Genomic DNA, 27695 nt, shown 5'->3' with positions numbered 1-27695 from the left:
GAATTGCAGGGTGTGCGACAGGTGTACAGTATTAAAGTGCATCAAAATACACAATGTCTGCTAATGAGTCTGTATAGGATCCTTTTAATGTGTCATTTTGCTGAATGAAAATGGAGAATTGAGCTAAAATAGTCCAATCTGTCACGTATATGCACTTTCCTAAAGGTTATCTTTTGTTCTTGAAGAACAGATTATTATAATAATTATAGTTAATGCTGTTCTGTGTGTGCGTGCGTGCGTGTTTGTGTGTGTGCATGTGTGATCCAAATCTCCCCAAAAGGATTCAGTAAAACCTGACATTTTTGATATTTTGGGGACAACCTTAAACATTTTTTTTTTTTTTATTAAACAGAAAGGAGAGAAAGGAGATGGGCGTGCTGGGATTACTGGTATGCCTGGTTTACCTGGAACTCCTGTGAGTATATAGTAGTAACATTTACAGCAGATATAACATAATATCTCTATAATAAAGCTATTAATTTCCTTTTCTTATGTTCTGTTTTCTCCTCTTTCAGGGCAAACCTGGCGTTGATGGGAAACGTGGAGTAGCCGGAAAAGATGTACGGTTTATATATTGTTGTAGCTCTAAATGCTTTTGTTAAAAACTTTTTTTCTTTAAAAAAACTAAACCATTTTTTTTTTCCAGGGAGAACAAGGTTCAAAGGGTGATGAAGGAACAAAGGTGGGAGAACAGACTGATATGAACTATTCCATTGTTCCACTATCCCATTAAACCCAATCTAAGTTTAAATGTATTTAGCTGACATAATTTTTTATTTTAATGCATAGGGTGAAAAAGGTGAACCTGGTGCAAATGTAAGATATCCAAATTTAACCGTTTTAAGCTAACTGTGGTATAATTAAATGGTTTGTTTATATCTATTATATGTTATGTATTTTTGACATTTTAACTGCTTTAGGGAAATGAAGGTCAAAAAGGAGAGCAAGGATCTCCAGGCTTGCCTGGTCCTCCCTTTGTTCTCCAAGAGGTAAAAGTTTGTTTAAGCTTAGACAACATTGTATTTGCAGCCATTACTGTTGCTAAATTATATTAGTTTTTTTTCTCACAGGGTTTGTCGATTGAGGACATAAAAAAAGCATTTCCCATACCAATGGGTCCCCCTGGTGCGGCGGTGAGTGTCTCACATTGATAGCCTTGTGAATACGAGATCAACACATATATCAGAACATGTGACTCCAGACCATTGAGACATTTTGATGCAAAGACTGTGAGGCTTTTATGTTTTTAAAAATCATGAGTTTGAGGTACTTTTTTAGCCCTTACGTGTGTTTCTGTGTGTAGGGTCCTCCTGGGATGAAGGTAAAGTATAAATTGCCCAAAATCCTTGAAGAAATTAAAAGATTCTGAGGCGATATTTAATTTTTCTCTTTTGGTTGGCAGGGAGAGAAAGGAGAGATGGGTTTTAAAGGAGAGCAGGTACCAAACCTTCTACATCTCATTGATTGCATTAAAGTTATCCTTTCATGTCTATGTTGCAGAAGGAATGATAGTGGGCACTGTATTATTTAACAGGGTGATGCTGGCCCACCTGGGAGAGCTGTTGAAATGAAGGTCTTCTCAATGTCTATACATAATTTACTTCATTGCAAAAACTGATCTTTGGTGGTATAAACATATTATTTTGTTCTATTTCAGGACATTGAAGGCTTGTTTGATTCATATGGTATTAAAGTAAGTGCGCTGTGTTTAAACAGCTTGCTTTAAACCCTGCAGGATTTTTGAAGGCACGGTGTTTGATTTTCTTACATAAATGGACTTCATTACTAATTTAAAAATTAGTTTTTTAGTTTAAAATTTAGTTTAAAAAACACATTTTTAAATATAGTATTTGGGGGATGAGGGTTCTTTTTAGGCATGATGCCTGGAAGTAATGCTATATGGAAAGATATGAATAAAATGTTTTTATATATTCAAATATTTGTAGCCAAATTGAGTGACTGTCTATTTTTTACTGATATCAAAATACTAAATGTTAAAAACTGAATGACGCTATATATTTGTGCAATAGGTGTTTTACTAATTAATAACAAAATCTAATATAATTAGCCCCTAGATTAACCTTTACTTCAGTTTTGATCAAATATTAAGCTTTAATATTATAATTAATATATAAGATTTACTATTTCATATTGATATTAAGCTTTTGCTTTAATATTTAATATTACTACTGAAAACATGCTTTATAAACAATATATAAATAATTGTAAAACATTATGAATATGATAACTGCAATATTCTCTGTGGAGGCTGCATTCATTACATCCATAACATATCAATAATTTAAATGACTTTTTTGTTTTGAAAATCAAGTTACTCATTAACAAATGTGAATAGGCCAGAAAGGATTTTAAGCTTTTTACGGGTTTATAAAAGTCACTCCTACATTATTAACCATTATATTGTCATCTTATGCATTATGTATTTATATGAATTCTAACAATTTTGACTGGCATAACACTACAATGAAACAGTACCGCATTTGCAATAAATAAAAACACACTTCCCAGCTCTCGCTGCTGAAGGCCTTGATTGACAGGCTGCTTCAGGATGGAATGGAGGAGCTTCTTCATGAGATCAGCACCAGCAGAAGAGTGAAAGGAGACAGACAGGAGCCTGACTCCAACGTCATCACCGAATACACCGTGAGTAGCCTCCTAAACATACAAAACATCTCAGGAAAATGAATTACTATAACAATAATACAAACACTGTGACTTCTAGTCAGATTTACCATCATACCTACCATCAGCAATAATGTTATGGCTATTTTAAGATTATTGAATCATGAGAGCTCACTCTAATCCACAGAGCTCAGTAAAGTACAGTCACCCACAAGAGATATTACCTGATACGGATTTGATTGAGGAAGAGTCTGACCTTGAAGAGGGGCAGACACCTGAACCCAGTCCTGTAAGAAAACATTTGTTGTCAGTATTTACAGCACTGTTATTCATAATCCATTTCTAACCTAACATCAACACTTAGTTTTTTTTTTCAGATTTAGGCCTGTACTTGATTGATTTGATCTGATGTAATGTTGCTTTTTCAAGGAGTCATATCAGTATCATAATGCCTCATGTGCTGATTCAGTTCAAGATAATTTAATCATTTAAACATATAATGAAAGCAGAACTTTTGTTGTTGTTTTTAATGTGGCTTGTGTTGTCTTTTAAGGAGCCTGTGGCTGAAATAGAGGTGGGTCCCACCCTTTGGACCATCTCTACTATTCACAAAAAGACTGATCTCAGTAAAACAAAGGACAAGCTGGTAGATGTCGAAGAAAATAAACTCTTGAAAACCAACTTCAGTGATGTAACACCTTTGAAATTTCTCCAAACCAACACTTCCTCTGAGAGGGTATGTTCAGTAGTGATATTAAATGTGGTTTATTGTACTGAAGCTCATTAGAGTGTGTTGTTATTGTTGTTAATAGACAAAATGCACTCCATCTAAAGGATAATATCAAACATACACCTCAGCACTTAAGCATTTATACATTTTAAATCAATCAGAGCTCATCAATTAAATTTAAATTTGCTGTATTTAGAATGTTAAAATGATTGGATTTTGATTTGGAATGTCTTTTTTCTGATTTACTGTAACATAGTACCATTGAATGGCTACTTTTAAAACAAGTTTCGATCATTAAATCAATCTTCTTTTTTTTGACAGCTGAGTTCTGGGAAGGTAGAGGTAAGTATGGAGACAGTTTTCCACAGCCATGAGGACACCGGGAAAAAATCATCTGGAGAGAAGAAGAAAGGCAGAGAGAGGGGGAAGGTAAAGTGATCTCAATGTGTTATAAATGAGTTTCAGTCACAGTTCTGTGTTAATAAAAAAGTCAAATTAACTATAAACATGTTTGGCTATTAACACTGTAATGCCTGACATGTGAAATAATTAGACAAAATCTAATAATAATAATAATTAACTAGAAATAATTAGAGAAAATCTAAACGAAAAGTCTACAAAAAAATGTTTGTATATGTGTTTTTGGTTGAGTATCATATTTGATACATCAGGCTTTCATGGCTCATATTTGTGTATCAAATATGATACAGTAGGCTTTATAGGGTTAAACAGACAAATATCTTAATACTGGTGAAAATTTTAATCTATGCAGTAATAGTAAAAGCCTAACCAGATATAACTAGAACTAAACATTACAATTAAATATAATAATAAATGATGGCTGCTAACCTCCTAAGTGTCTCTAAATATTTCTGATGATTGTTATTTGAAACCCTCTCATGAATTATGACGCCTCTCAACTGCTAAACTCTCAACCAGGGCAAAGGAAATAAAGGACGGCAAAAACGGCAAAGGAAACGTTTGGTAAATGATTCATCATCGCATCTAACCTGACATGCACACATCATTCACATCTAAAGGAGCTTAACAGGGCTAAATAATAGCCTTTTTTCTATTACGTTGAACTTTATTTTTGTGATTACTTAAATGTTCTAGAGATATTATAGACTTGTCTAAATATGCCTAAATATTTCATTAAAAAAGCACAAACACTAAATAAATGTTTAAACATACACTTAAATCGAACATTAAATACACCTGTGGTTTGCCCATAATCATAATGCATTAAAATTCTAACAAATATGCCATAAATTTTACTAATCACAGTCATTACTATTTTAACTAAAAGAATAATTCACCCAAAAATGAAAATTCTCACCCTCATGTCTTTACAAACCTGTTTGGCTTTAATGGAATTTGAATTTTTGGGTGGTTTATAATTACTTAAATTCTTCATAAAGCATGATTACCAATATTGTTATTTAGTTTAGTCTGTAATGTGTAAATCTAGCCTCCTAATATGTAAATGTATTAATAATCTATTCTCTCTCAGTTTGTTTGTTCATTAGCATCAAAACAAACCTATTTAGCTGATCATGTTCTATATTCATCATTAGAAGGCAGAAATCATTTCTCTTACTATGTTAAATTACAGGAAGACCAAGACAACATGGAAGAGGAGGTTCAGGAAGCATCATATGACGATGAGGAATACAGTCTTGAATACGAGGTAAGTCTATAAAGTAGGCTTTATTAGGGTTGAACAGACAAATGTATGATCACATGATCATACAGCATGATGTGAAATCTAATGTAAGGCAAATACACTAATGTGATTCATAAACTCAGAATATATCACACAGTACATCAGATTTGATCTATAATGTGTCTGTTAGTATTCACGCATGCATAATTAGCTCAATGGGACCTGACATATCAGCCTACACTATAAGTTTACCTCATTTCTCCCTCACCCACACCCACTGGAGAGTCCAATCACACCGTTCACTTCGCAATTTAAAAGACTTTAATATATTACTCCCACTCCCCAGCCTAAATAAGAAATCGTAATCAAAACATTTCTAATTAATGCTGATTAATTATTCTCATAATCTCTCATCTTTCAGTTTATGTCACACTGTGGGCATTTTTCATTAACTTTTCACATTGATTTTTAAATGTTTTGTGTGTATCATGTCAGGACGAGCTGCCCACAAAAGAGCCTTTTCCCTCTCGAGAGGAGGAGGACGGAGGGGAGGAGGTGAGCGTTATCAAAACCAAACCAAATCAAATCACAATATACAATAAATGTACAACTGAAAGCACTATTGCGAACACAGTCACAATTTAGATGAATGCATGTTACAGTGCAATCCTTTTCCCTCTATACTATATGGTTGTATGATATGCATTGAGCTAAAGTTTTTTCTGCTGGAACCTGTTTTTTCCTCAGCTAAAATTCTCAGCAACGACAGCTTTGTACACACAAGAAAATGAGGTAAGAGTCTCTGCTTAACCTTAAAATGTTAATGGTTGCATAGGAGCAGGGCATTTTATGATGTTAAAAACATGTAAAAAATTCACACAGGGTGAGACAGAAACATCTTCTCGGATTACACAGTCTCCAGAGGAGAACAGACTGGTAAGAGCATACACTACACTTCAAAATATTTATTATGTTTCTGAAAGAAGTCTCTAATGCTCACCAAGGCTGCATTTATTTGATGCAAATAAAATACAGAAAATTGCATTATTGTGAATAATTTAAAATACCTGATGTATTTTAATACATTTTAAATATAATTTATTCGACATCAAAGCTGAATTTTCAGCATCATTACTACAGTCTTCAGTGTCACATGATCCTTCAGAAATCATTCTAATAAGCTGATTTGCTGCTCAAGAAACATTTCTTATTATTGTCAATGTTGAAAACAGTTGTGCTGGTTAATATTTATGGAAACTGGAATGCATTTTGAACAGTAGTGAATGCATATTTTAAATAGACACTTTTTTAGTGTCTGTAATTTAATTTCTATAATTCCCTTATGACAAACACGCACCATCATTTATCCCCTTTGCACAGTATGGCTTGCAACAAGTGTGACTGATAGAAAAATGTCCTCTCAATTTGTTTCAGACGGCTCACACAACGCCAGCGAGTCCCCTGCTTTCATCAAGAGTAACAGAGCAGGTACTTGTTCGCATTTCAGCAGCTAAATGTACAGTACAGGTCAAAAGTTTGGAAATATCACTATTTTTAATGTTTTTGAAAGATGTTTCTTCTGCTCATCAAGCCTGCATTTATTTGATAAAAAATACAGGAACACAATTTAATATTGTGATATATTATTGCAATTTAAAATAATTGGTTTTTAATTTATTATACTTTAAATTATCATTTATTTCTGTGATGCAAAGCTGAATTTTCAGGATCATTACTCCAGTCTATCACATGATCCTTTAGAAATCATTCTAATATGATGATTCATTATCAAAGTTGGAAACAGTTCTGCTGCTTAATATTTTTTCATAACCTGTGATACTTTTTTAGGATACTTTGATGAATAAAAAGTAAAAAAATAATTTTGTAACAACAATATACACTACTGGTCAGTAATTTGGGGTCAGTAATTCTTTTTCTTTCTTTTTTTGAAATAAATCAATACTTTTATCCAGCAAGGATGTGTTAAATTGATAAAAAGTGATAGATTTATATTATTAGAAACAATTTTTTTATTTTGAATAAATGCAGTTCTTTCTAACCTTTTATTCATCAATATTAGGCAGCAGAACTGTTTCCAACACTCATAATAAATCAGAATATTAGAATGATTTCTAAAGGATCATGTGATAGACTGGATGTTACATGTGACACTGAAGACTGGAGTAATGATGCTGAAAATTCAGCATTGCATCACAGGAATTAATTATTTTTTAAAGTATATTCAAATAGAAAACTATTATTTTAAGTTCTGTTTTTTTCTGTATTTTTGATCAAATAAACGCAGCCTTGATAAGCATTAGAGACTTCTTTCAAAAATATTTAAAAAAAACGTAATGTTTCCAAACTTTTGACCTGTACTGTATATGATATACACATTAACTTATTTTTTTGTGTTTCACAGAAGCCACCTGAAACCACATTATTATCATCAGTGATGAATACAACACAAACTGCAGAGGAGGTAAAAGTTTGTCTGTGATTTTGCTTTCTGTCCTCCTTCTGTTTTATTCCACAGCTCAATCTTGCATGTGGCTTTTGTTTGAAGCATGAACTATCTACAGCTTTGGGAATCTTTCCTTTAGCATGTTTGTTGGACACTTTAGCTTATTGCAACTGATGAATACATTTGAGTTTAGCATGCACTTTTAATTAGCATGCCTCTTTATTTTTTGCATGACAAAATCATTGAATTTCACCAGTGCAAACAATATTTTGCGCAAGTTCATATGCATTTTAAACAGTCAACTTCAATGTATAAGTATAAAGTGTGAGTTTCAAGAACATAAACATTAATATATAATGAAATATCATGAAGTAACAGACATACAAGCATGATTCCTCTGGTTTGTTTACTTGCAGAATGAAACATTAAACACGCTTCATAGTCGCTTTTACAGATTAGCTACAGGTTTTCTTTAATATATTTATTTTCTTAACACAGGAGCTCCCCTAAAATCTGTAAGAGAGACATTCAGGTGTGTAGAAACTGTGAAGGGTAAAAGAGGGGGAGGATCTCACTGGCCGGCATTACTTTGGGAGAGCCTCCTGTCCCGTCGCACAATGATGATGTCATTCATCCATGCCGCCTCCACCGCGTCTAGAGTTCAGTACGCTGCAGTGGCTTTGATAGATTGAGAAGAACCACCAGCACTCTCTGAAGAGATACCAGCCCAATATAAACATCTTTACTGAACAAACACAAGCTAAATCATTCATATATTTCATATAAATATAACAACACAAAACGCTGTCTTAAAGTTGTTTTAATAACTTGCTTAAATCATTTGCCCTGTCAGCTCATGCAACATCAATTTGTTCATCAGTTCCTTATTTATTGATAAGACTGAAAAAGGATTGTACTTTGTTTGTTTGCATATTTACTTTTTTCATTTGCGGTAACATGATGTGCTACTTGTTTTCACTGGTGAAATTCAAAGACATATTGCTTTTCTTTTTGTATTTAATCTGTTTGTGCATGTCTGTCAGTAAATGTGTTCTTCCTAAACCAGTCTTAACCTGTTTCTGAGTCTTTATTGTGTGTTATGTGTGTCTTTAATTCTTTTCACAATCATGAAAAATGTTTGCTTCATAACATTTTTAAATAAAGAGGTCCACTATATTGGTACCATATCAGTTATTAGCTGATATTATAGGTTTTATTTAAATTTTTATTCATGCTCATTTCCCCTATTTTTAATATTGTTTAAATATTGTTAATCTTTTAAAACATTATTAATTTAATAACACTGTTAAATGTCATTTTAAAGTGCATATACATTTTTTCATACACTCAGGTACAAAAGCTTTCGAAAGCTACACCTTTGTACCTTATTTACACCTAAAGGGTACATATTAGTACCTATTATTACCTAAAGTGCACTTATTAATGCATGAATTGTATATTGTATACTGAAAGTGTACAGTACATTATAATGTTTTGGTGCCTAAATACACATGTAGCGTTTAAAACAATTGATTTAGTAAGTAAATATAGTAAAGTAGTGGAGTAAATGAACATGAGTAAGAGAAAGATGTTTATAAGACTGTTTGGGTGTAAACAGGGGTACTTGTCCCACAATAGTGGTCTGGAAGGGGCAAGATCTAAGGTGAAGAGGAGCGCCCCCTCGCCTGAGTACATGGTAAAACAACTTGTACGGCTAATGTTTCGTTAGGAGAATTTCAATTTGTACATAGAATAAGCATCTTAATGAAACACAAATCAAGTGTGTCATCTGTAGGCATACATGCCTGGAACGCCAGGAGGACAAAACCGTTACAGACAAGGATATAAGGTGATGTGCTTCTGATTTGATAAGATCATTATGGAGAGCTGCAGATGTGATTGCATGATGTAATGGAGGGAAATGGAGGGAAGAAAGTAAAATTGTGCTATCTCATCTTCTTTTAGCGTTCTACCTCAGGAGCAGGAGGCAAAAAGAAGCTGAATGTGAGTTTAATCTATAAAGAAAAGTGAACTCAGAAATGCCATGCAAGGAGTTTTTCTTATATTTGTAATTAAACTTTAAGAAGATTCTTAAATTGAATCAATGAAATAAAAATAGAGGAACAAACTCATCTCGGCATCACAAGACATCAAGTCAAAATTATAACCACATTAATTATTGTAGTTATTTAATCTGTTACACATACAATACTGTTAGTATTTGAATAGAAAACTGTTGAGATGCATTATATGTTCCTGAAAGTTGTTAAAAATTTGGAATAGTAAGTAAACCAAAAAAATACTGTGATCAAATAAATGTTTGATTATTTTTTATTGATTATTTACTTGTTATAGTGCAAGAAAGGGGGAATCTAATAGCATGATATAAAGCTCTCACACTTTATTTTTCTGTCACTTTTGTAGAAAAAGAAGCAAGAAAACAAAGACACTGAGCCTGTTGCAGAGATGTACAAGGAAAGAGGGAGGGAAGAAGAGGGCGAGAGAGAAGACGAAGTCTATCTTAAGAACAAGGAAAGAATGATTGAAGAGGAAACTGAGGCACAGTGGGACATGGAGGAAGAGGATGGTGCGACTGAGACCAAAGAATACAGTTCAGGTGATGGTGATAAGGAGACAGGCAGTGAGGAGACAGAGGAAGAATTTGAGCTAGAGAGGGAGAGAGAAAGACAGGAGATGGAAAAAGAAAGGATGGAGCTGGAACGAGAAAGGGCAGAAGAACTTGAAAGGGAAAGAGAGCTAGAGAGGGAGACAGAGCTAGAGAGGGAGACAGAAATGGAGCAAGAGGAAAATGAGGAGAGAGAGAGACAGTTACAGAGACAAAGAATGGAATGGGAGAGACAAAGAGAAAAGATGGAGAGAGAGAGGATGGGAGAGACTAACGGAGAGGAAGACATGGGGCCCCGTATTTCCCACTGTGATTATCTGAAGGTAAGAATGTGCTTTAAAATGACAGTTTTCAACAAAAATACAAATATTCCACATATCCACAACATATATGTAATAAAGAATAAAATATCTATTACCTTTGAGCCAAAATATATGTTTATAAATATATAAATAAACATTATATTATATTATATTATATTATATTATATTATATTATATTATATTATATTATATTATATTATATTATATTATATTATATTATATTATATTATATTATATTATATATTCCATGGTTATTTCCAAATTTAGATTTTAAATCCCACATTTTTAGGACAGACTCAGACTTTTGGACCCTAATTTATTTAATGTAATATGGTGTATGTGCGTTTTTCCTCTCTTAAACAGGGACCTCCAGGTGAAAATGGAAAACCAGGCCCTAAGGTCAGGCAAGCTTTTTCATTCTAAGTCAGAACGATCTGTTCTTAGTAATAAGCATGACAGTCCCATCCTGATAAGTAATGTTATTTGAGCAATGTTCTCGTCGGCTATTATTACTGAATAAGCTCTGTGTGTTCCCAAATCAAAGTCTGTTAGATAATCATCCCTGCTTCCTGATTGGTCTGCACCCCACCCACACACATGACATCCCCGCCTCCTCATTCACAATGTTGAAATGATTACTGTCAATCAAACCTGGTGGGTGGAATTTCAGTAGTCCCCTTCCGCCTGCTTTGATGCCCCCAGAGCTTTATTTTTACTCTTGTGAGCCTGAAATGGATTTAATTAGTCTTTGTTAATATTGTAGAGCTGATGGAGAACTTCTGAGCTCTTTGTTATTTGCCCTGTAAAAATTGTGTTTGCGAATGGCTGATCATTTGTGAATTTACGCAGGGGGAGATTGGAGAAAAAGGCCAGAAGGTACACTCATTTTCAGCCTGCTGTCAATAACTGTTTATCCCATAATGCTTTAGCCTCCTATGATTTGTTTATGTGTTCTGTTTCAGGGAGAACCTGGAACTGGTTACCGTGGGCCAATTGGTCAGGCCGGTCCACCAGGACAAAAAGTGTGTCCTTTACTAATACTGTGAAATTAACTGTCATTCCCAGTTGGGCTGTTTAATGGTTGACATACAGGAGAGAATACCAACATAAACCCAAACACAGCTAATAATAGACGATTTGTTGCTGATGTTGTGTTATGTGCTTTTAGGGTGAGCCTGGCGAACCAGGACCGACTGGAGCACAGGGCATTCAGGGTATCCGTGGCAATCCTGGCATCCCTGGGTCACCAGGTCAAAGAGGTCAGCCGGGTGACCCTGGAGAGCCAGGTAGAAAGGTAATGATCAACCCGTTCTATATGTTAAATAATTTCCTTATTGTTATGACTATGTTGATTTAATCACATTTTGCTATTTGGAAGCGAAAAATGAACTAATGAATGAATTGTTTCTTTTTTAAAAATGTTTTTACAGGGTGAAAGAGGGAGACGAGGAAAGAATGGGTCACCTGGCACTCCAGGTGCAATTGGTCCTCTTGGACAGCAGGTACCACTGCTGCATTTACTGTGTATTTCAATACATTTACTCTGGATTTGAATTTATAGAGTGAAAAGTGAAGGGCTGGAATGAACTGAGAACTTGCTGGTCTTTTTACAGGGTCCTCCTGGCCTCTCCGGGGTTAAAGGTGAAAAGGTAAGTAATTGCATGTTATGTTCATGCTCAACATGAACAGATTAGGTTGAAATACCCCACAAACAGACATAAACATAAACATTTATGAAAAGTTGTATCTGCTATCATCAGGGAGACACTATCCCAGGGGAACCAGGTGACAGGGGAATTTCCGGGCTCCCAGGTCGCCGGGTAATATTATGATAAATGTTCCTTCAGATAGATTGTAGGTGTAATGTTTATTCTGTAATAGCATAGTTTATTGTCATTATGGAAGTAAATAAATGAGAAATTATATGTTGAAAACATTTGCATGTTTTTTTTTTCTTCTCTACTCTAAATGTTTATTAATAACTTCTCATTATTACAAGGGACCCAAAGGCACTATCGGTGTTAGAGGGCCTCCGGGTCTCATGGTGAGTCATGTGTCATTCTGTAGACAATATTTTGTTAGCAGATTAAATGCAGACCCATTTCAAGTGTATGGGCTGACCCGTTTGTTCATTAGTTCATTCATTCATTCATTCATTCATTCATTCATTCATTCATTCATTCATTCATTCATTCATTCATTCATCCAACATCAGGTACATCAGAGATAGTAGGCAGCCTATCACAAGGAACTTCCTCTGCTTTATATTGATTGATTTGTTAACTGATCTGTATTGGAGTTTGTGAATAACATGTTACAAATTTTTGTGATATAGAATCTTTTCCTGTCAACCTCACATGTTTGTAGTGTCATGTTTATCAAAGCTAAACCAAATCACACTCTCACATCTCTGTTTCTTTGCATCTGTTCTTACTGTCATGGGAAAAATAACACTTCTCACCAATATCTCATTGTAGTCCTGTCCTCTCTTCAACTGTACTATCTGAAAAAATGCCCCAAAATAAATATTTTAATACACAATTCCTGGCAAAATTTGAAATGATCGAAGTGCCGCAGCTATCGTGATTCTGTACAATGTGTTAAGTTCTTGTGACCTTTCTCTTTAATTAAGGGTCCCAAAGGCCTATCTGGTGTGAAAGGAGAAAAGGTGAGTTACCATTTTTAACCCATCTTGGTTTAAATTCTAAGTTTACAACATTGAATCAAGGCCGCTACCATGTCTTGAACATTCGGGGTGACCAAGGTTTTTTATTTGTGGGATGAACGCAAAGCGTTTCTTGTCTCGTCACATTCATTTATGAATTACATGATTCATGTGAATGAAAATATAGCAGATCATATGTACGAATCGGCGTATACCAGAAAACATATTGGACCCGTTTGAATTTTACACAGAATGCTATATTTTAAATAGGGCTGTCAAACGATTAATCGCGATTAATCGCGATTAATCGCATCCAAAATAAAAGTTTGTGTTTACATAATATATGTGTGTGTATGGAGTATAATTATTTTCTATATATAAATACACACACATGCATATATATTTAAGAAAAATGTGTTATTTGTATATAAAATATTTATATATAATATAAATTATATATAATATAAATATATATACACAGTATATACAATACAATATTTCTTAAATATATACATGCATGTGTGTGTATTTATATATAGAAAATAATTATACACCGTGCACACACATATATTATGTAAAAACAAACTTTTATTTTGGATGCGATTAATCGCGATTAATCGTTTGACAGCCCTAATTTTAAAGCGATGTGGAGTAGATTAGGAGGAAACTGCGGCTTTGCCGAACTCAACGGCTCTGGCCGAGCTGTGATATAAACTAAACTCTATTGGCTGGTTTTAAAAAAGGGGAGGAGCCTTGTCTTCCTGTTTCAGTGGGAATTACGTCAGCACATTGAATAATGCTGTGCGTTTCAAGGCACTTCAGTGGGCCTTTAAAACTAAAGTGTTGCGTTGGAATTCACACTTGTTCTCTGTGAACAGCAAGGCCCGCCTCCTTTGATTTGAATGGCCAGCTCAGACATTTTGACATTGACGAGCACTGTTCAAACAGAGTGCAATGTAATGGAGTGCAGCAGAGCAGCATCAAGAATATTCTATTCCATTTCTAACTATTGGGGATGACTTGTCCCCCTCAGTGTCTATGGTGGTTATGGCCAAGCATTGAAGGGCTTTAAATGTTAATAGCCAAGCCTTCTCTGCCAGGAGCATTCTCTGTAGCTCAAAGATTTATAGGCAGATTTGACAGCACTACTGTGCTCACAGAGCCTCTCTTCTCTCTGTATTGACTTGCCAGTGCCTTCTCTTCAACTCTTTCTCTGCTCAAGCCAATCTTGAATCTGCTGTGAACAGCACTTTCTTCTCACAGACATACACACTCACACCAACGTCACAATCTGCGTCAGTTGTGAATAAAACCGGTTTTATTTTCTTCAGCGTATGACAGGTTCAAATTTAAAACAGTGATTGTACAAACCTTTAACAGTCCATATGACGTACCATTTTAGACTCAATTGTTTAGAATATAAACCAGACAAAATTAACAAAGACAAAACTTTTTGACTGACAGGGTGACAAAGGTGTGACTGGTCACAGAGGAGACAAGGTAAGGATAGCATATAAGCATACCTGGATGGCGTTTATTTTCGATTTATTGACCAACTACCTTATTGTTTTCCTGTTTTTGTAGGGTAGCCCTCTCTCCATGCCAGGACCCAGAGGATATAAGGGTCTGAAAGGAGAGACGGTAAGATTTCTGTATTTATGTATAAGTTCACTAATGTTTCCTACAAAGGATACTTGAATCATAATTGACTGTGCAAACTCATAACACTTCACAACACTTGTGAGGCATTTGATTTTTTTTTCTTTTTTTCAATAAGGTTTCATTGAAAAACTAACAATGAACAGTACTTTACTACAGAATTTATTTATCTTAGCTTATGTATAACTTAACATTTAAGACACTTTTAAGTCAAAATATGCATCTGTTAACACTATGAACAGTGAACCACCATGAACATGAACGTTTTATTAATTAACATTAACAAAGGTTAATAAAATCTGTAAAAAAATATATTGCTCATTGTTAGTTTGTTCATTAACTAATGTTAAAAAATGAGACTTTAATGTAAACTGTTACCTTTTTCAAGTAGAAAGGACAAATACTGGTCAATGTATGTTGATATGTACGTCAATGTACAGTATGTCCAAATTTTATATGGCAGGGTGAACGTGGGCTTCCAGGATTTGACGGAGATAAAGGAGAGAAGGGTGAAGATGGTCCACCTGGTGCAAAGGTATTTTACACACGTACTGAGTGAAATATACATTACTTTTCAAATGTTTGGGGTCATGATTTCTGAAGGATCATGTGACTGGAGTAATAGCTGCTGAAAATTCAGCTTTGCCATTAGAGGAATAAAGTACATTTTAAAATATATTAAAATAGGAAACAGTTATTTTAAATTGTAATATTTCACAGTACAAGTATACATACAAGTATACAACAGTACATTCATGTACATGTACATGTAAAGTGAATTTCCAATGCTTGTTTGATATAATTTCAGGGACTGAAGGGTGAGGCTGGTACCAAAGGAGGCATGGGGACTTTTGGCGCACGTGGTCCAGTAGGACAAAAGGTCAGAATTAGCACTACTATGAAGTTTTTGCACTATATTGCTATATAAAACTGCATTTTTAGTATGGGTTATATTGTTTTGTTAAATGTTTTTTTACTGTGGAAAGTAAAATGTTTCCTTAGGGAGATCCAGGGGAGCCCGGCGCCAATGGAGAAAAGGTAGCACGAGTGGTTGTGATTGTTTCATAAACCAAGTTTGAGATGTTTGCATTTTTAAGGATTATACTTAAAGCATACTGATTGGCTGAGATTTGTTACAGGGCCGAAATGGAGAACATGGATTGGATGGTGAAAAAGGCAATAAGGGAGACATGGGCCTGCAGGGCAAAAAGGGGGATCAGGTGAGAATATGAACCATCTGAAGAAAATATGAATTATGAAGAAAATCCTCTAAGCAGAGGCAACTGAGAGGGAGAACACTGTTCCTTAACCTTTCTTACTAACTACATTATTTAGATGAATGATTAAATATTTAAGTAGTTTATTTGTTTAAAAGATCACACACTTTATTAAGGGATATAGACTGCAAGCACAATGGTTTTTGTGTTCAGGGTGAGACAGGCGAGCCTGGTTTACCTGGTGATACAGGAATTAAAGGAGAGAAGGTAAGAAGTGTCAATCTGAACTTATTGATTTAGTTTTTCTGTTCTCACCTGTCTGTAACCATTGCGTTTTTCTCCTGCAGGGCTTCAGAGGTTTCCCTGGTCGAATAGGGAACCCAGGACTGGATGGAGAACAGGTGTTTTTGTCTACATTTCATCTTAAATAAAAAAAAACTGGATTAAATAAACCACTAATATCGTTTCTTTTGACTGTAAAACACAGGGTGATTCTGGGGACCCTGGCAGGCATGGCATTCCAGGTCTAAACGGTATCCCGGGACGAAAGGTGAGTTACTACACAAACAGATATCATCATGTAAAGTTAAGTATAAGATTTATTGTTTTTGTTAATGTTTAGGGTGAAAAGGGTGATAGTGGATTGAATGGTCTTGATGGAGCTCCTGGACAGAAAGGAGAGAAGGTATACTGACACTTTAAAAATTACAGCACCACATAATAATTATAATAATAATAATTGTATCTTTTTATTAAAGGAATAGTCCACCCACCCCCCTCAAAAAAAATTCTGTCACCATTTACTCATCTTCACATCTTTCTAAAACTGTTTGACTGGAACACAAATAGAGATGTTTTAAATATGAAAGCATATTGCAATCAAGAGCTGTCAAGCTTCAAAACAGACTAAAAAGCACCATAAAAGTATCTTACAATTACACCATATGACTCATGCGCTATATTCAAAGCCTTCTGAGGTGATATAAATTTGTGTGAGGAACGAAATGGATGTTATTATTTAACTAAACTAAAAAAAAGCTAATTCAAAATGTTGATTAAAAAATAATATTCTATAAATAGTACAAAAATAACAATGCTATCATGTCACGATATGTCACTAGACATACAAAAAACATGATTTTTCACATCATTGTGTCAAATTTGACTCCGACCGTCCTTTTAGCCAAAGCCAATCTGTTCATTTTCAAATTTTCATTTATTTAACTCATTCTCCTGCAGGGTGCAACTGGTTTCCCAGGTTTCTCAGGTTTTAAGGGATCTGCTGGTACACCAGGAACTAATGGGGCTTCGGGTCGGCCTGGTCCAGTTGGACCCAAAGGTGAAGTGGGACCGAAGGTACGACCAAAAACAATAATATAGCTGAACTCATTATTCCCATGTGTGTGATTCATCAGACCTTACAGACAGATGGGTAAATAGTCAAACCATTGTAATTATGGTCATCTTCATACCTCACTCAATCTCATGTGGAGGAACCGTGTAGGAGGACAAGTCCCTAATTAACTCACAAGAAGGAGAGGATGAGAGAGATAGAGAGATGGGGGGGGAGTTGGAGCTATTTCTGCTGGGATGAAGATTTGAGCTATCAAACCAAACACTGCACTAAGGCCGCCTTTAGCCACAATTAAGCATCTCTTGATGTTGATAGGAATGGAAAGGGTTCGGCAAGCTACTCTCACGGACAGAGTCTCTTTGGTAAAGGTGAACTGTACTTCAGCACAGAATCAGCAGACTTGCTTAAAACATGAGGCAGTTTCTGTGAGTTCGATAAAGGTTGCTGAATCGGTCAAGGTTTCTCAATCGTTTCACATTTGACAAGTTTCAACAGTAATAGGGAAACCCTGGTAAACCGTTATGAGGACAAAATGTCCCCACAAAGATGGAAATATCCGAAATCCTTGTCGATACAGATTTTCTTGTCCCCATGAGGAAACAGCTTATAAATCACACTAAGTGATGTTTTTTGAAAATGTAAAAATGCAGAAAGTTTTCTGTTATGGGTAGGTTTAGGGGTAGAGGATATAATATACAGTTGTACAGTATAAAAATCATTATGTCTTTCACCATAAAACATGGAAACCCAACGTGTATGTGTGTGTGTGTGTGTGTGTGTGTGTGTGTGTGTGTGTGTGTGAGTTGGTGGTTTCAGTGTGTTGCTGTAGTTGTTGTTAATAATATGAATAATAATCATATGACTATTAATTATACTACTAATAATTATAAAATACTAGTACCATTTATCCCTAAACTCTAACTTTATAAATAAATTCATGTTCATTCATAATACATTAACAAATGTAAATTTTTAAATGTAAAAAAATATATATATTATTTATAAGAAGAATAAGAACAACTAAAATAATAATAATTATTATGTATGTTATTATTATCATTATGATTATATAAATATATAAAAGCAACATAAGTACATCAAACAGGATCAAAGCAATAAAACAGTACAATATGATATACACATATCAAAAACCACACCATTTCCAAAACAGTTTAGTCGAGCACATAGTTCATAATAAAAATATGCATCTGCATGTGTCTGACGCAACAGCACAGTAAAAAGTGATCAGTTAACTTGACTTAAAAAAGTGAGGAAACCCATTGCCGTAAAATTAAGTAAAATTAAGTAATGTGAATTCCACATAATTTTTTTTTTTTTTAAATTTAAGAAGACATTAATGTTAATCAAAATGTACAAATACTGTGGATGTACCCGTGACAATACTGTAGTAATGTTTATGAATTACACATTATTGTAAAGTGTTACTCTGGTGTTTTTCCATTCTAAAACAGGCCAAATACATTTTTATACTCATATACTATGTCATTTGAAAATAAAGTAGGAAATCCATTGGTTTGGTTATGTGTAGCCTTAAGCTCAAAGATTGGTCCATGGTTAGTGGCTGTTTTGTGCTGACATGAGGCTTTTATGTGTGTTACTGTATTACTGTATCTTCCCAGGGAGAGAAGGGAAGGAGAGGCAGAGGGAAAGCCTGTCAACGGGGACCCCCTGGAATTCCTGGCCTCACAGGCCTGGATGTAATAAGAAATCTGCACACCAATAACTGTATCCTCCACTCTATTAGGACTTTGTCCATTCACAAACAAGTTCAGTCTAAAGTTATGTATATCTTCTATGCAGGGGGAGGTGGGAAGCTCAGGCATGAAAGGAGATAAAGGGGAGCCAGGACTCAGTGTATGTTGACAATGCCCTCTTTCTATGATATATTTATCATTATGGATTACAGATACTGTTTCTGTGTGATAAGAAACTTTTAAAAAGTGTTCTTTTGTTCAGGTGGAGGAAGTGAAGGATCTAGTGTCAAAGGAGGTGGTTGAGAAGTGTGGTGAGTATATGTGTGTATGCTCATTTGTATTCTTAAACACACAATGGATCTTAGTGGGGACTTCATATTGAATTTACTGCAAATGAAAACAAAACTGTGAGGATATAGACATGAAAATGGCTTTTGGTCTTGTTTTCCATTACAAATATCTAACAACTTTTTAATTAAGATACATTTAGGCTACTTGAGAAGGAAAATGACTTAAGATTATAAGTTAATGCTTGTAAAAATCGGTCAGTGGGGTAAAAAAAACAAAAGCATAAAGCATAAACTCACTTAATTTTGATCATTTTTCAGAAAACAGGACTTAAATATCTTAAGTCGTTTTGCTTCTCAAGTAAATGCATCTCAATTTAAGAATGTTAAGAAATTTGTACAGGAAACAAGACAAAAATACTGAGTAAGAAAATCTTTTTTTTTGCAGTAAATGCAATCTTAATGTATCAGATTTATACATCATATAAATTTATACATACCTCTAATTTATACATCAACGTGTTTCTAGATGCTTTTGTCCACTGGAAATGTTTTGAAATAGTAAGTATTTTATCGGCTGTACAATTACCGCCAAGATATAGTACACTACAACCCACTGAGTAGACTTGTCTATTCATGTTAAATTAAATATGCCATCTACCCACACTAAAATCTATTCAGTTGTGCAATGTCCATTGAAGTGAAATTGAACAGAGCTTCGTTAACACATTTATTTGTTTGGTGCTTAGGAGTGTGTGATTTTGTGTGTTTGTGTGAGTTTGTGTCTTTGGAGTTGTTGTTTGGAGGCCCCTGTTGTGGAGACCTCTGGACCCCATGGGTTCCACCATCTGTTGTGTTCTAATGGGCTCTCTTACTGAAGAAAAACTATGAAGAACTCCATGTTCAGAAGTCATTCATTAATGCAAAAACCAAATTAACAAAAAACTGGGACTGTTTCAGAATTTTATTGAAGTAATGACTTCTCTGGTTTAAAAAAAGATTGAATTACTTTCCATTTGTGTGAAATTAAATGAATTAATGATGTTGATGCCTAATGAAATTTGCATGAAGCATGGTCACTTTCTTAACCAAAGGAAAGGAAATACTCCTGATGGTGAACACCAATGATCCAGATGATGGGAGTATCCTAAGAGAAGACGGAAGAGCGGATTCTGCCTCTCGGTTCTTGCTCGCCCACCCCAAAGTGTGGGATGAAGAGGTGGAGGACGAGACCACTACAGTTCGTCCTGCTGTTTCAGAGTCTGAGCCAACATTAGCATATGGCAACATTACAAGTAGGTATATTCCTGCTTTGAACCAATATGTTAGAACACGGCTTCTCTCTTATGATATCATGCCTATATTTTGTCCTATATAACGCCCAGGAAGCGTTTCGATGGGGAAACTCTAATTTTATATAATCAGTTGTTTAACTGTAAATTTTGGTCTTCTGCAGTGTCTTATGAACATTAGTCCAGGAAGCCAATCCTATTATGTTGAGATCTGGAATCTTTGTAGATGTGTTCATTCATCCATAAACACCATTTAGGTATTCTTTACCAGATGGAAAACAGGGAATGGTTACAGAGTATAGATATATGGAAGTCATGCACAAAGGTTCTACTTCTTTGAGTTACTTTGAGTCACACAGTACATATCACATGAAAAAAAAATCTGCATTGGACCAACCATATATTAATTGCTTGAGGCAGCCTGATGTGAACTTCAATGATCAAACTAAGAACTAATATACAGACTTCTTTATTGTTTTATCTGTGTTTGCGCATTCCAGACTGTCAATCTGTCCATTAGTGGTAGAGATTTTTAGTGGCTCTTTCTTCAAAAGTGTCTATTTTTATGAGCGAGTCATTGAATCATTAATTCAACTGATCCCTTCTACAACAATGATTCATTCATGACCTAAAGCCAATCCTGAGACTGTGTGTTGTTCTCATTTAATTAAAACAGTTCAAATCAAATGAGTATTTTATGTACATTTATTTATAGTAAATAGTCATGTAATATCAGAAAAATTAGGGTGATTTATTTTGCAATATTATCCTAATGATTTCCAGATGTTTTCCCATAATACAGACATCTATGTGATTATATTTGTGCAATGACTCTGCATACATGGTGTTAACTGAAAAATGTGGATATAATATAAGCTTTTCTGTTGCACTCAGGAGCCAGTACTGAGAGAGATGGAGAGCAGAGAGAAAAGAGACGTGCACTCAAACTCCACTCAGGTGTGTGTAGAGTAAAAGAGGAGAACATCGTCCTCTGCTGACTGCTGCTCCAAGTGCATTTAACCAGTTAATACATCTACAAAAACAGCTTACATAAGCAATATAGTCCGATTTCCTGCACAAATTAAACCTGGTCCTCGAATTAAAAGGATTTGCAGTGGTAATGTTGGGTTTATATCCAGGATAGTAGTCTGAAGAAGTACACATTAATGGTCCTGGCACCAAAAGTGCAAGGCATTACACATAGCCAAGATTATTTTATCCGTCTTTTTTCTACAGTCTATTTCTGTCACATCCACAGTGCGATATGAGACACAGCGAACAGAAACAGATAAGACAATAATTAAACCACTGATAAAAGTAACACTCAAATCATCACTCAACAAGTGTAGAAGTGCATATATGTGAGAGAGAAGATAGAACATTTGATTATCAGAAATACAAGATAAAATTTTTTGATTATTTGCAGTGATATATAGACAGCTTAGATCCATGATTTCATATTTATATTTTACATATAGTTATCATTAAAAAAGAAAGAAATACCATAAATAAAGTTATTGTTTCATGCATCTATATTCATAGTTTAATACATTTAATTTCAAAAATGTATTTTTGTTTTTCCATAAACATTATTTTCATTAAAACAGTGTGAATGCATTATTTATTTAATTGAAACAATTCAATTCACTGAATGCAGACCCGGACGCTGATATGTGCCTTGAACCCATGTCTGAGGGCCACTGCACTGAATACGTCCTGGTCTGGTACTACTACGCCGTCTCAGGGAAATGCCGTCCTTTTGTGTATGGTGGCTGCGGAGGAAATAGAAACCGCTTCGGCTCCAAACAGGATTGTCAGAGTAAATGCATTCTGGGAAGGAGAGGTAAAGCGGCAATCAGAACTCAAACCTCAGGTTCCAATATAAATGGTTATAGATGATTATTTGAAAGATGCTCTGCCTAAGATGTGTGATTTTTGTCATTTAGCATAATTTTAAGTTAACTTTTCTTGTCCCCTTTTCTTGTTTTACAGATTCTGGATCCTGAGGAAGAACATTTAGCTATTTTTAACAGCAAAACTGATGTTTATCTCACAAAAAAATACTAGTTTTGTACATTTTTGTCATCCCATATGTATATTAGTTTATCACAGCTGTATATGTTCATAACTTGTTTATTCTATATCATGTTTGCGTTTCTATAGCACCACACATTGTTGCACTGTTATAGTGATACATGCTTACCTACGAATTTCTTACCAATATACCACGTTCTTATTTAAAACCTAGTTTGATGTTTATTAACGGTAGGTCATGATTCTAAGAGTAAATGCACTATTAATATAATCAACTGTGTTTATGACCTGTTTACCATAAGGTTCGCCATTTTGCACTAATGGTTCTGTTTGTAAAATGTTCTTACTCTGACTGTTTTTAAAATATTATGTGAGACAATAAAACAATGAACTGTATATATTTTTGAATGAGCTATGTAGTCGTAGGGGTTCACTGTAGGTGGGTGGGTGTGTGCGTGAGAACATTTTTACATCGTGACCTCTGATTTTGGACAGTGTTCTCTAAGCTTGGCCCTGTGTTGTGTATAAATGCTGCCATATTGGCTTTTCTTCAGCAATGTTTGTCGAGTCGTGTCTGGACGGTGTCTCCTGGGGGCAGGCAGGGAAAGTGTGTGCGCATTTGTGGGTGGCTTATACAGTACAGTACGTGTAGATTTGTGCAATATGTTTCCTTCCTCATTATTTTTACCCCTCCATATCTTTTTCACGTCTTACAAGCTTTACCTTCCGCTGACATTGACTCTGTTCTGTCTTGTATAATCTCCCAACTAAGCTGCTCCCTGTTGCATCCCTAGGTTTCAAGCTTTTTACATATGTCCCAGCTGCAGGGGGGGCGTGTAGCAGGCTGTAGTCCAATTTAGAGCACATTGAGAAGACTGTGGTACAAGTCAGAAGACAGGACGCCCTTTACAGTGTGTCTAAGGGGAACCCTTAGTGAACTTCATTGAGCACACTACACAGCACAGATGCCCTTTAAATCTGCTTTAAAATGTAGTTTTTAAGGTTTAATGAGCTTCCTTTAACTTCATGTGGAATAAAAGTATTATCATCCAGTCCAATGCACAATGTTTACAGCGTTTAAAGGTAATCATTAATGAAGCCTCCAAACTTTAGAGCCCTTGATAGCAAAGCAATCAATCATTAAAGGGAGGTGGGAAGAAAACTAATTAAACTTATGAGCATGAACTGCACAGCAATTAACTCACAGGGACATCTAAAAAAGGAACACAAACATTTTATAGTCACTGACCCTGACAACTGAAAACTCAAAATTCCTGTTTTATAAATGGCTCAATACACATGCAGAGTAAGTCAATTGCTGCGCTATCCATGGTGCTGAATGCCTTTAGACGAGTTGGTAAGTTCTCAGTATGCCATCTTAATTATAAGCCTTATAACCATTTTATTCCAAAGTTTTATGGATAATTATGTCCAGCCAGTCATGACATTGCGTGATAGGTTATTTTATTTTGTATAATGAAAAATAAATACTGTTGCACATTGCAATGAACTGAAAGAAAAAAATGTATAAAAAGAGGAAGGCATGCTACTTCGTAGCTAAATATATTAGTTAACCACAGTTAAGTTAAAAAGCTTAGTGCTAACCCTTTTTCCTAAAAATCGTATGTTTTCGTACAAATCGCATCGTACGAATTCATGGCAAAAATCGCCACTTCGTAAAACATTTTCTCACGACATCGTTGATTTACAGCTAAAAAATCAGTAATAAACTAAAATATTCAATCAAATAAAGTTCTTAAAGTAAAAGTAACGTACATAATTCACCTGTAAATAAATGATAAATTATAATGAATAAATTCATCCATTCATCTAATCATGTATGTTTATGCTTAAATATAATTAAATATATTTAAGAATTTTGAACTATTTGAAGTATAACAACGAGATGTTCTCCGTTTGTATATATAAAAAAAAAAATCTATTGTATGTCACTATGTGTTGAGTTGGCCCACTTAATTTATGTTTCGTGCTTCAGAACTTTCATTAAGGGAACATACTACTCATACTACTCTTATCGCCAATAGAGTAGTATGTCCAAATACTAGTATTTGAAAAACAGTAGGCGAAAAGTCCCCGGATGACCTACTACTTCCGTCGAGATTCTGAAGTGCGCATTCGATGGACACTTGACTTTACTATCCCATGAGGCCATGGGAGAGGATTTATAAATGGAGGCAAAGCAACGCAACTAGGTCACATGACCGTACAACATGGCGGATGTAGTACGTCCGGATTACATTCATACAACACACATTCATACTATACAGAACGTACTTTTTTAATGGTGGCAAAGTAAGTTCAAATACAAATGTAGTACCAACTCAGACAGTACGTGATTTCGGACGCACCGCATCTGATCGATTTTTGAAGGCAACATAGGCTATGTATCCAATCCGCCGCTGCCTTTGATATTCCACAATCCTGTGCTTTCCATTCTGTGAGAGTTGAGGTAAAAATAAAGAAGGCATCAGAAAGCCTACAAAGTCATTACCTGATAAGGCAGAGAGGCAACAAATCAGCTGCCTAAGTTTTCGGATGCAGCCATTGTGAGCACCGATGCACCCTGGTTTTCACGTTGCATTATGGGACTTTTTAGGGAGCGAACGTTTCAGTGCACTAGTATGATTTTGCGATTGAGACAGCCCTTAAAATGGCCGATTACCTGATCAGAGTCCTGACTACTGAAGTAGGGAGCAGATTGAGACGCACCCATGTTGCAGAGGGGCAACAAATCAGCTGCCTAAGTTTTCGGATGCAGCCATTGTGAGCACCGATGCACCCTGGTTTTCACGTTGCATTATGGGACTTTTTAGGGAGCGAACATTTCAGTGCACTAGTATGATTTTGCGATTGAGACAGACCTTAAAATGGCCGACTCCCTGATCAGTGTCCTGACCACTGAAGTAGGGAGCAGATTGAGACGCACCCCATAATCTGTTTTTTTTTTTTTTTTTTGTGGCTATAATTAGCCTACAGGATGTCTGTACATATCTCGTCGCGTTTATCAAATATTAAGCACACACGGTCGGCTATCTGTTTTATATGGTGACGGTAAAAGCGCCTTTGGTGCACAAGCGCATTAATCACCGCCTCATTTTACTGGGAGGGTCTCAATAAATGACGTTATTGCTGGCGTACGACTGCAGCGTAAATGGGCTTATACTAAATGAATGCACATCCAATGGGCAAACAGTCCAAACGGATATTATCAGCAGCCAGGGAGATATCTCAAACCCACAAAATCACTCTTATTTAAGTTGACGTTGAGTTTTTGACTTGCTTACCTTTTTAATAACACTTTGGATTTACGATCCAAAAGTTCTGCTTGACAAACAGCGCTTCACTTCAGAAGACTCTTCTCATCCAAACAGTGCAGGTAAGTACTTTTGCAATCCTGTGTGAGATTCAAGGGAATCGTTCATTTAAAAGGGACCAAATTTTTCCATAATTTACCCAAAGGTTGTTCCAAACCTGTATGACTTTCTGGGTCACAGAATATTAAAGAGTGACAGCTTCAGTCTTCAGTGCATCTTTTTATTCAATGAAAATTAATGGTGACGAGCTGTCATTCTGTCTAGCGACAGCTTTTGTGTTCCACAGAAGAAAGAAATTCATACCGGTTTGGAACAACATGAGGGTGAGTAAATAATGACAGTTTTTTTTGTTGAACTGTTCCTTTATAGGCGCAATGCCATGTGACACTTTTTATGCAAAGTTTCTTTCTGGAAGTTTTAAATAATCAGTACGCAAGAATTGTTAATCCAAATGCAATCTGATAGTGCCTCATATTCTTACGCACCTCCGTTCAACAGGGCAAAACAATGTGGTTCGCGCGGACCCTCCTCGCTCTAGCACTTCTTTGCGCACCGGTTTCCAGCCTCTGCTTACCAACGTACAACCCAGAGTCCAACTTTCTTTGCAACAACGAGATGTTCTCCGAGGCGAATGACAACGGGAAACCGTCGAATTCCCTGCTGGACAGTGTAAACCTCCTGTACAAATCAGCGCACGCGCTTTCCTCTGAGGAGCCGCGCGAGAGGAGAACTGTACCCGCGTCCAAATACAGATACTTGAGCCAGACGCAGCTCAGGAGTAAACTGTACCGCAACAGTGCGAAGAGCGACCGACGCAACCAGGTCACTCTTTCCCTCGACGTGCCCACCAACATTATGAACATCCTCTTCAACATTGCCAAAGCCAAGAACCTGCGCGCAAAGGCGGATGACAACGCGCGCCTGCTGGCGCAGATTGGAAAGAGGAAATGAACTCTTATTCCTGACTTTAACATTTGTTTTTGTAACCAACTGAGGCATGTTATATCTAATTTAATAATGTAATAAAAGTTTTTTTTCAGTTGCATAAAAAATAGCAATACTGAAAATTAATGGAATTTATTAGCAGATGATATAAATGTCTTTAAAGGGTTTTGAATTATTAGCCTACCCACTAACTGGTCACTCATCTTAAATTGTATAGGAAGTGTTTAAAATTGGCTTAGCAGTGAGACTCGTATGACATTTGTAATCAAAACAATTGTTTGGTAGGTCAGCTCAAGCTTAAAAGAGAGTAAGAGACATGCATGTTTGGAGTATCATATTGCGTCTCAGAGGGAAGTACGACATATTTTACCAATCCTCTTTCATATTCACACAATTTATCTGTACAAATCAATGAAAGGGGTGAACTGATTATTATTGAAAATACCGCTCTATAGGAAGATAGGCTACATATAAAGTGGGTTGATAAAACCGACAGTCGAATATTTTTGTACTGAAAATAATTATTTTTTTCGTTAAATAAATAAATAAATGCAAATGAAAACAAAGCGTCCACTGGAAGCATATTATTTCGAAGGGAATTTTTTCTGTGTTACGCATCTTTCAATAGTCTGTTTTCACAGGTTTAACCCATTCATGGCCAAAGGTATTGATCCAGGGACACGCAGAAAACATAGAAGATAATCAATAAAGTCAGTTTATGATAATATTTTAATAGGCAT

The 27695-nt window shown here is 35.5% G+C and overlaps 2 protein-coding genes across 3 annotated transcripts in view; both read left to right on the top strand.

Annotated features, from left to right (window-relative positions):
- col7a1l (collagen type VII alpha 1-like) overlaps nt 1–23072 on the top strand; it is a 62517-nt gene extending 39445 nt beyond the window's left edge. The window contains exons 60-111 of the mRNA XM_079868252.1: nt 353–415; nt 516–560; nt 647–682; nt 790–816; nt 921–989; nt 1071–1133; nt 1304–1321; nt 1403–1438; nt 1535–1573; nt 1658–1693; nt 2530–2664; nt 2831–2932; nt 3197–3379; nt 3695–3802; nt 4313–4357; nt 4989–5063; nt 5535–5594; nt 5787–5831; nt 5922–5975; nt 6474–6527; nt 7462–7521; nt 9122–9199; nt 9299–9352; nt 9469–9507; nt 9928–10452; nt 10816–10851; nt 11302–11328; nt 11415–11474; nt 11621–11746; nt 11883–11954; nt 12066–12101; nt 12213–12272; nt 12452–12496; nt 13085–13120; nt 14582–14617; nt 14702–14758; nt 15240–15311; nt 15585–15656; nt 15779–15814; nt 15916–15996; nt 16207–16260; nt 16341–16394; nt 16481–16543; nt 16616–16678; nt 17233–17349; nt 18988–19065; nt 19169–19222; nt 19325–19373; nt 20444–20644; nt 21536–21598; nt 22299–22484; nt 22634–23072. Coding sequence (XP_079724378.1) covers nt 353–415; nt 516–560; nt 647–682; nt 790–816; nt 921–989; nt 1071–1133; nt 1304–1321; nt 1403–1438; nt 1535–1573; nt 1658–1693; nt 2530–2664; nt 2831–2932; nt 3197–3379; nt 3695–3802; nt 4313–4357; nt 4989–5063; nt 5535–5594; nt 5787–5831; nt 5922–5975; nt 6474–6527; nt 7462–7521; nt 9122–9199; nt 9299–9352; nt 9469–9507; nt 9928–10452; nt 10816–10851; nt 11302–11328; nt 11415–11474; nt 11621–11746; nt 11883–11954; nt 12066–12101; nt 12213–12272; nt 12452–12496; nt 13085–13120; nt 14582–14617; nt 14702–14758; nt 15240–15311; nt 15585–15656; nt 15779–15814; nt 15916–15996; nt 16207–16260; nt 16341–16394; nt 16481–16543; nt 16616–16678; nt 17233–17349; nt 18988–19065; nt 19169–19222; nt 19325–19373; nt 20444–20644; nt 21536–21598; nt 22299–22484; nt 22634–22647 — 3897 coding nt within the window. The 3' untranslated portion in view covers nt 22648–23072. The remainder of the gene's footprint in view (nt 1–352; nt 416–515; nt 561–646; nt 683–789; nt 817–920; nt 990–1070; nt 1134–1303; nt 1322–1402; nt 1439–1534; nt 1574–1657; nt 1694–2529; nt 2665–2830; nt 2933–3196; nt 3380–3694; nt 3803–4312; nt 4358–4988; nt 5064–5534; nt 5595–5786; nt 5832–5921; nt 5976–6473; nt 6528–7461; nt 7522–9121; nt 9200–9298; nt 9353–9468; nt 9508–9927; nt 10453–10815; nt 10852–11301; nt 11329–11414; nt 11475–11620; nt 11747–11882; nt 11955–12065; nt 12102–12212; nt 12273–12451; nt 12497–13084; nt 13121–14581; nt 14618–14701; nt 14759–15239; nt 15312–15584; nt 15657–15778; nt 15815–15915; nt 15997–16206; nt 16261–16340; nt 16395–16480; nt 16544–16615; nt 16679–17232; nt 17350–18987; nt 19066–19168; nt 19223–19324; nt 19374–20443; nt 20645–21535; nt 21599–22298; nt 22485–22633) is intronic.
- A 2636-nt stretch (nt 23073–25708) lies between these two features.
- On the top strand, nt 25709–27038 carry ucn3l (urocortin 3, like). 2 transcript variants are annotated; one of them, XM_079868253.1, is made up of 3 exons: nt 26010–26072; nt 26275–26333; nt 26509–27038. In XM_079868253.1, the coding sequence occupies exons 2-3, from the start codon at nt 26328–26330 to the stop codon at nt 26959–26961; spliced, it is 459 nt and encodes a 152-aa protein (XP_079724379.1). In that variant the 5' UTR covers nt 26010–26072; nt 26275–26327; the 3' UTR covers nt 26962–27038. The 2 variants fall into 2 exon arrangements, with proteins under 2 accessions (XP_079724380.1, XP_079724379.1); XM_079868254.1 differs by lacking the exon at nt 26275–26333 and having other exon boundaries at nt 25709–26072; nt 26509–27037.
- The last annotated feature ends 657 nt before the right edge of the window (nt 27039–27695 follow it).

The sequence above is a fragment of the Squalius cephalus genome, assembly GCF_949319135.1.
Source record: "Squalius cephalus genome assembly, chromosome: 4".
NCBI lineage: Eukaryota > Metazoa > Chordata > Actinopteri > Cypriniformes > Leuciscidae > Squalius > Squalius cephalus.
This window is presented reverse-complemented; position numbering and strand designations above follow the sequence as displayed.